The following is an 8,130-nucleotide window of genomic DNA, read 5'->3' on the forward strand; positions in this document are numbered from 1 at the left end:
AGAAGCCGACGACTGGCCAACTCTCAGGATTAATATATAAAACGGCCGCGCAGGAGGAAAAACTTTCACATAACAGGCAATAACTAATAGAAATATTACCTTGTTCAACATTACAAAATACAACATGACTGTATTCATGGAAATATAATGTCCTTGGTGCATTGCTCCGCCGCAAGGCGGGCTCCTTTCAGGACACTATCATAATATAATTCGGGCTTGCGGTGCTCCTTCCCCTCCGATGGTCCCTCGTTCATCAGCTTTTCAGCATCCATCTTCCCCCAGTGCACCTTTGCGGGGGCGAAGGCCATTCGCGCACCCTCAATACAGACCGACTACTTGATGACATCAAGTCGAGGGCAGGCACTCACAAGCCGCTTCACGAGCCCGAAGTAGCTGCTTGGAATCGGCTTGGCGGGCCATAGCCGGATAATTAAATCCTTCCTGGATCGTTCGGCCGCCTTATGCAGTTCGATCAACTGCTTCAGCTGATCGGCAAGTGGCACTGGATACACCGGCGCCTGATACTGCGACCAGAAGAGCTTCTCCTTAGTGCTCCTTTCTTCAGATTGATAGAATTGTGCGGCATCAGATATGTTGCGTGGCAGCTCCGCAAATACCCCTGGAGAAATCAGAATTCAAATTATCAACTTGATTTTCTCCTTTCAAATACCCGCTTTGTATAGAAAAAGCCTTACCAGCCGCAATCTTCCTCACCTCCTGGATTTCCTTCAGGGCACCTTGGGCTTCCCCCCGGGCCTCACTTGCGGCTTGGCGAGCTTGGGAGAGTTCGGATTCTTTCCCTGATAAACTCTGCTCCAAGGTCTCACATTTCTTCACGGCCTCCTGAAGCTCTCGCTCAGCTTCAATAACCCTGGCCTCGTGCTTTTCGCGAAGATCTTGCTCTGCGGATGCCTTCTTCTCGGCTTCGGCCACAACCTTCTTAAGAGCCTCAATTTCGGCCATCGCCCCTAGAGCACATCATAAAAATATTTTCATCATGCAAACTTATTCATTTGTGCTGAATGCGAACAAGGTTTCCGCATAACTTTGTTATCCTTCAGCTGCTTCTTCACTCGGCCGAGTACTCCTTCGGCCCGCTCCAGACTCTGCCTCAGTCTAGAGACTTCCGCAGTTTGAGAGGCGGCGGTTGCTACAGACGCCTGCTTTTGAATAAAAGAGAGATGCCATAAAGTGAGTCTCCTCCGAACATTTATTTGATCCTCTGTTCGGTTCTTTCTTTCACCGAACAGTGTATCAGGGGCTACTACCTATACTATGACACTCTTCGAAACCTCACAAAACATACCTCAAAGCCCGTTATATGGCTGATGCAGGCTTCATTCAGTCCACTCTCAGCGGACCGAATCTTCTCAATCACCGCACCCATAAGGGCACGGTGTTCATCGCTGATGGAGGCGCTTTTCAGGGCCACGGATAAAGTATCAGGCACCTCTCATTGGACAGAGGTTGCCGGTGGAACAGGCACACCCCCTCTAGCTGAGGGAGGTCACCTGCCTGCTTCTGGAGCCGTATTGGTCTCCGGAATTGCGTCCGACTGGGGGTCGAATTCAAGATAGCCCCCACTGTCGACGTCCGTGGGAGGATTCTCTCCCATGTGTCCGGCCGCGAAGTTTGACCTCGCGGCGCCATCTTTACGATCTTTCCCCCCCTCCTTGGCCTGGGTCCTTCTAGGGGTGAAACCTCGGTCTCATTCACATTTTTTGGGGGAAGGGGCCTTCGGGGGTGTCCTGCTCTCCATAGCATCCGAGCCCAGTAAATCCTCCGACGAGGATTGTTCGGTGCGGGACCTCGCCGGACTGTAAAAAAGTATGGCTCAGATTAAAATATTATGCCATGATGAGTCTGGATGCATAAACGTATTCGGATTTTATATACTCAAGAGTTCACCAGGGGCTGGGCCCTAGGATCCCACTCCGGGCTGCTGTCGGCAGCAGCAGTGGACTCCTCTGGAAGGAGAGTTTTTCCCTTCTTAGGCGATTCGGCCTCCAAAGATGTGGAGGCCGTTCTTTTCTTTCCTCCCCTCGCCGGGGACGGGTCTTCCTCCTCTTCCTCGTCCTCTCCGGAGGAAGATCGAGCATCGGAGTCTTCGAATATTGTGTCCGAAGTGCCACGGCGACGAAGGCTGCCCCTGGTCTTTTTGGCCTCCTTCTCAGCCTTCTTCTTCGGCGCCTTGTAAGGTGCCGGGACTAGCATCTTTGTCAGAAGTGGGCCGGCCGGTTCTTCTGGCAGTCGGGCCGGATAGTAGATCCGCCCTGCCTTCTTCGTCCAGCCCTATAAGAAAACACATCAAGCATTTCCCTCGGGTTATGCGAATAAAACGTATGAATTGCCAACATACAATGACTTACCGAACTTGCAGGGTGGGACAGTTGGTACCCGCGGTCCTCGGCGGAGTCCGGCCACGATTTGCCGGACTTAAAGAGCACCTTCCAAATGTCCTTGTGCGAGGAGCCAAAGAGCTCTAGCAGGGTCTGGTGCTTGGCCGGGTCGAATTCCCATAAATTGCAAGCCCTGTGTTGGCAAGGAAGAATCCGGCGAACTAACATCACCTGGACTACATTGACAAGTTTGATATTCTTGTCTTCCATATCCTTGACGCGCGTCTGAAGCACCAACAGTTCGTCGGACGAAGACCAGTTCAGACCCTTTTTGGGCCAGGACATAAGCCGCAGGGGGGCTCCGGATCCGAATTCGAGAGTAGCGGCCCATTCCGTGCCGCGCGGCTCAGTGATGTAAAACCACTGCTGCTGCCACTCTTTGAAGGAATCGTTGAAAGTACCTGTTGGCCATGTGACGTTGGGCATCTTGCTCACCATGGCGCCTCCTCACTCAGCATGCTCGCCGCTCACTACCTTGGGCTTCACATTATCTTCAGCCATAAGCCAAAGTGTGGTGAGATGCGGAGAAAGGCCTCGCACACGACGATGAACGTCGAGATGTTGAGGAAGGAATTGGGGGATAGATCATGAAAATCGATCCCGTAATAATACATGATGCTGCAAACGAATGGGTGGAGGGGAAACCCTAGCCCACAGACAAAATGAGGGAGGAATACAACCTCTTGGGGGGTTCCGGAGTAGGGACGATCTATCCCGCCGTCGGAAGACGGTGGCTGATTTTCTTGGCCAGATACCCGGCCTCCCGAAGCTTTTTGATATCCTTCTCCCGGACGGTGGAGGCCATCCACTTGCCTCGTGCTCTGGATCCGGACATTTTTGGAGGGCCTTTGTGGGCGGAGAAGACGAACGCTTGGGCGCTGGAGCTCGAGCGAAAGGGGGAATGGATAAACAGAGTGATAGGAAGGCGTAGGTGAAAAGGGGAGCCCTTATCTCCTTATAAAGGCAGCAGGGATCCTGCGCCTCCCCACTTGCCCGGTAAACTCGCTTATTCCCCAAGCGCCGCGATTGATGGCGTGGTTGGGTTACCCACACCCGTATTGATGAGAATCCCGTGATAAGGGGATATGATCTCTGCTTCGACAAGACGTGCCAATAAAACCGCCTCGCGATACGTGCGGTAGAAGGTTGAGAAAAACGGTTCGCATAATGACCGGGCCGCAGCGTGATGTCACGCTATGAAAAGTTGTTAGCAGATTAGATTTGTGGAGTATTGTGCTCTCTACGGTGGTATGTGGAAATTGTTTTGCAGAGCCGGACACAATCATTGTGTTCAAGATCTTCTATGGAGTATTCGGAGAAGGAACCCGCCTTGCAATGCCGAAGACAATCTGCGCGCCATACTCATCGTCATTGAAGCCTGGTTCAGGGGCTACTGAGGGAGTCCTGGATTAGGGGGTCCTCGGACAGCTGGACTGTATACTTTGGCCGGACTGTTGGACTATGAAGATACAAGATTAAAGACTTCGTCCCGTGTCCGGGTGGGACTCTCTTTTGCATGGAAGGCAAGCTTGGCAATTCGGATATGTAGATCTCCTTCTCTGTAACCGACTCTGTGTAACCCTAGCCCCCTCCGGTGTCTATATAAACCGGAGGGTTTAGTCCGTAGGACGAGAACAATCATAATCATAGGCTAGCTTCTAGGGTTTAGCCTCTACGATCTCGTGGTAGATCAACTCTTGTAATACTCATATCATCAAGATCAATCAAGCAGGAAGTAGGGTATTACCTCCATCGAGAGGGCCCGAACCTGGGTAAACATTGTGTCCCCCGCCTCCTGTTACCATTAGCCTTAGACTCACAGTTCGAGACCCCCTACCCGAGATCCGCCGGCTTTGACACCGACATTGGTGCTTTCATTGAGAGTTCCACTGTGTTGTCATGATAAGGCTTGATGGCTCCTTCAATCCTCTGCAACGATGCAATCTAGGGTGAGGTATTCCTCCTTGGTTAGGTCTTCGTGTTCGGCGGCTTCGTATTGCGGGCCAACTTGCTTGGCCATCTGGAGCAGATTGATAGCTACGCCCCTGGTGGACTCTACGTATTTAGCCTCTACGATCTTGTGGTAGATCAACTCTTGTAATACTTATATCATCAAGATCAATCAAGCAGGAAGTAGGGTATTACCTCCATTGAGAGGGCCCGAACCTGGGTAAACATTGTGTCCCCCGCCTCTTGTTACCATTAACCTTAGACGCACAGTTTGGGACCCCCTACCAGAGATCCGCCAGTTTTGACACCGATAGAGGGGGCGGCGCCCCCTTTCCCTCTCCATCTCCCACTCCTTCCTTTTCCCTCCGGTCAAAGAAAGGAAAGGGGGGGGGCGAATCCTACTAGGAATGGAGTCTTAGTAGGACTCCCCCATGGCGCGACCCTCCTGGCCGCCGGCCTCCTCATCCCCTCCTTTATATATGGGGGCTGGGGGGGCACCCCAAAGGCACATCAATTGTTCTCTTAGCCATGTGCGGTGCCCCCTCCACAGTTTACACCTCCGGTCATAGCATTGTAGTGCTTAGGCGAAGCCGTGCGCAGATCACATCGCCATCACCGTCATCACGCCGTTGTGCTGACGAAACTCTCCCTCAACCCTCTGCTGGATCAACAGTTTGAGGGGCGTCATCGAGCTGAACGTATTCTGAACTCGGAGGTGTCGTACGTTCAGTACTAGATCGGTTGGATCGTGAAGACGTTCGACTACATCAACCGCGTTAACCTAACGCTTCTGCTTTCAGTCTACGAGGGTACGTGGACACACTCTCCCCCTCTCGTTGCTATGCATCTCCTAGATAGATCTTGCGTGAGCGTAGGAAATTTTTGAAATTGCATGCTACGTTTCCCAACACATGACAGCTCCAAGGTGACGGTCATGGCAGCAATTGGTGTAGGCGGTTCCAACAAAAACCGTCGCTGGTTGCAACACTGAGCGGCCATCTGTGGTGACGGCCATGGCAGCTCCAAGGTGACGACCGTGGCAGCAATTGGTGTGGTCTCTGCCCTCGAAGCTAACTGTGGTGATAGCGATGGAAGCCCTGATGGTGGCATGTTGCAGCACTGAGCGGAGGGTTTGGAGAGGGACAGGGGTGGGGGAGGGTCGGGGTCGCGCCGCCGGTGGTTCGGGGCATGGGATCGGAGCTATGGCAACATGCGGCGACGCCGGTTGTGCGGGACAGTACGATGCGGTCGGTGTGAGCACTAACAAGGAAAAGAAAGGGGATAAGGAAGAGAGCGGCGTGTGGTCACCCCATGCCACGTGATATGGCGGGTGGCTACTCACGCGGGCTGTGAAACGCACGATCTAAAGGGATCGGAGGGAGCCCGTGCGACCAGTTGAAGTTTCAGCCGGCGCACCGGCTGAAAACGTTTCCCTTTTCTTTTTTGAGGGTTCCTTGTTCTGTGGTGAAGATGCCCAGATTCGTACTGCTTGGGTTGGGCTGCCCCATTGCACAGCAGACCAGGCCAAATGGGCTCCTTTTCCGGGCTTAGTGGGCCATATTGAAAGCCGATCTCTCTCAGTTGCAATTCTCGTTTTTTCTTAAAAAAACTGCAATCCGCAGAACGGGGCTCCGGAACCGCCTCTCTCCCCGCTCGAGACGCTTCGAGAGACTGCGTGGTAGGGACGGGCTCCGGAACCGCCTGTGTCTCCGGTCGTTCCGTTCCAACCGAGCCGTGACGTAACCGAGCCGGCCTCCTTGCCCCAACTATATAATTCTCTCGCAGCCCCCTCGATTCCAATCGAAAAATCCATCCGCAGAACAGGCGATCGATCTTTAGCTGTTGCGAGTCGCGAACCTCCCCCTTCGTCAAGGTATGCGCCCGCTATCGGTTCCCTGTTCCCCAAGCCGGCTGTTCATGCCGTGAGATTGGTCTAGATCTGCAGTTTCTGTAGATTTGTGTAGATCGATTAATTTGTTTGTAGACCGGTGGATTTACAAAGATCGAGTTATTGTTGGGCACGAGTGGCTGTATTATCTGGGTATATTTATTCTAAGTAGATTTCATGTATCCTGATGGTCCATGTAGAGTTGTTGGTTAGAATTTTTACCGATAGTCTCGCACATGGTCATCCTCACTAAATCTCCGTACTTTCTGCTAATTTGGATTGCCGAAGTACCGATAGCCTTACATTGGAAATAGATCATCGCCGTCCAGTCCATGTCTTTGTCTCTTTATGTACTCATACACACATCTAGACATGGTTGCTCTGCTCATCTTATTTGGAAGTACTAACATTCAACTGCAGATTTACTATTTATCATAAGATTTAGACCATCTCACTCCACGCTTCATGACTCAGTTGATCTCTTCATATAGACATATACCATGTTGAGCTGACTTATTGCTTTGTTGTTTCCAACTATAAAAAACTGCTTCATTTAATCTGGAATTAGACCATAAGAGTTACATTCTTGCCTTCCAGTTCATTATCATTGGTCTTATATATGCTTTCTGTTCATGGTTGCTCTTAGGTTGTTATTTGTTAGACTTGCTATCTATCAGAAATTTAGATGGCCGTAGTCTGTGTTTCATTGCTTTGTTTGTACTGTTTGTATAATTTCTCACTATGCATATTGATTACAGGATTAGATTACCAGAGTCTTCGTCTCACGACTTTGTTTATCTCTTGAATATACGCCTGACTAGCTTACTCATCTTGTTTTATTTGCATTTATGAACTGCGCAGATGCAGATCTTTGTGAAGACCTTGACCGGCAAGACCATCACCCTCGAGGTTGAGTCTTCTGACACAATTGACAATGTGAAGGCCAAGATCCAGGATAAGGAGGGCATTCCACCGGACCAGCAGCGCCTGATCTTTGCAGGCAAACAGCTTGAGGATGGACGCACCCTTGCTGATTACAATATCCAGAAGGAATCCACCTTGCACCTGGTGCTTCGCCTACGTGGTGGCATGCAGATTTTCGTCAAGACCCTTACTGGCAAGACCATCACCCTGGAGGTTGAATCGTCAGACACCATTGACAATGTGAAGGCGAAGATCCAGGACAAGGAGGGTATCCCCCCGGACCAGCAGCGCCTGATCTTCGCTGGTAAGCAGCTTGAGGATGGTCGCACTCTGGCTGATTACAACATTCAGAAGGAGTCTACTCTCCACCTGGTGCTCCGCCTTCGTGGTGGCCAGTGAGTCCTTCGTGCTTTGGAAGTTTGATTTGCAAGTCTGTTGCGTCTGGGGGCTTCTTCCCCTGTTACGATTTACATAGTCCTTATGTTTGTTTTCGCTCAAACTCGTCCTGTGCCATTTGTGAGAACATCTGATGCTGCCTTGTGCAGCTTGATCTCTTCTATGAATAAGTGACCCTGAGTGTTCTTATCCTTGGTAACCCGATCCTCGTTGTGATAATAATTTAACTGTCATTCCAGGTTGCCGTACTAATCAGTTGATCTAGCAAGCCACCAAAACTGAGGGGACTGACACAAGTAAAAGTCAGCAGGTTCAGTGGGCCAGAATTTATCCCAAGAAAAGAAAATGGGATCTTCTTTGTATTCAGATGAATGTGACCTTCGTTGACACAAAGTACCATGTCGTCATATTCCTTTGTGAACTGAGGTGTTTCCTCCTCTAGAAACTTGTCGTTATCCTGCCACATTTTAGTGTTTCCTCCTCCAGAAACAGTTGACCTCCAGAAACAGTTGTGGCTACACGTTCCCCTGATCCTCAACACCAACCACGGGAGCTGAACTTCTACGGCGCAGA

The 8,130-nt window shown here is 50.9% G+C and overlaps 1 protein-coding gene across 1 annotated transcript; it reads left to right on the forward strand.

Moving 5' to 3' along the window:
* Positions 1–6,039: 6,039 nt before the first annotated feature.
* LOC123159204 (polyubiquitin) lies at positions 6,040–7,756 on the forward strand. Its single transcript, XM_044577034.1, has 2 exons — positions 6,040–6,222; positions 7,099–7,756. The coding sequence occupies exon 2, from the start codon at positions 7,099–7,101 to the stop codon at positions 7,558–7,560; it is 462 nt and encodes a 153-aa protein (XP_044432969.1). The 5' UTR covers positions 6,040–6,222; the 3' UTR covers positions 7,561–7,756.
* The last annotated feature ends 374 nt before the right edge of the window (positions 7,757–8,130 follow it).

The sequence above is a fragment of the Triticum aestivum genome, chromosome 7B (genome assembly GCF_018294505.1).
Source record: "Triticum aestivum cultivar Chinese Spring chromosome 7B, IWGSC CS RefSeq v2.1, whole genome shotgun sequence".
NCBI lineage: Eukaryota > Viridiplantae > Streptophyta > Magnoliopsida > Poales > Poaceae > Triticum > Triticum aestivum.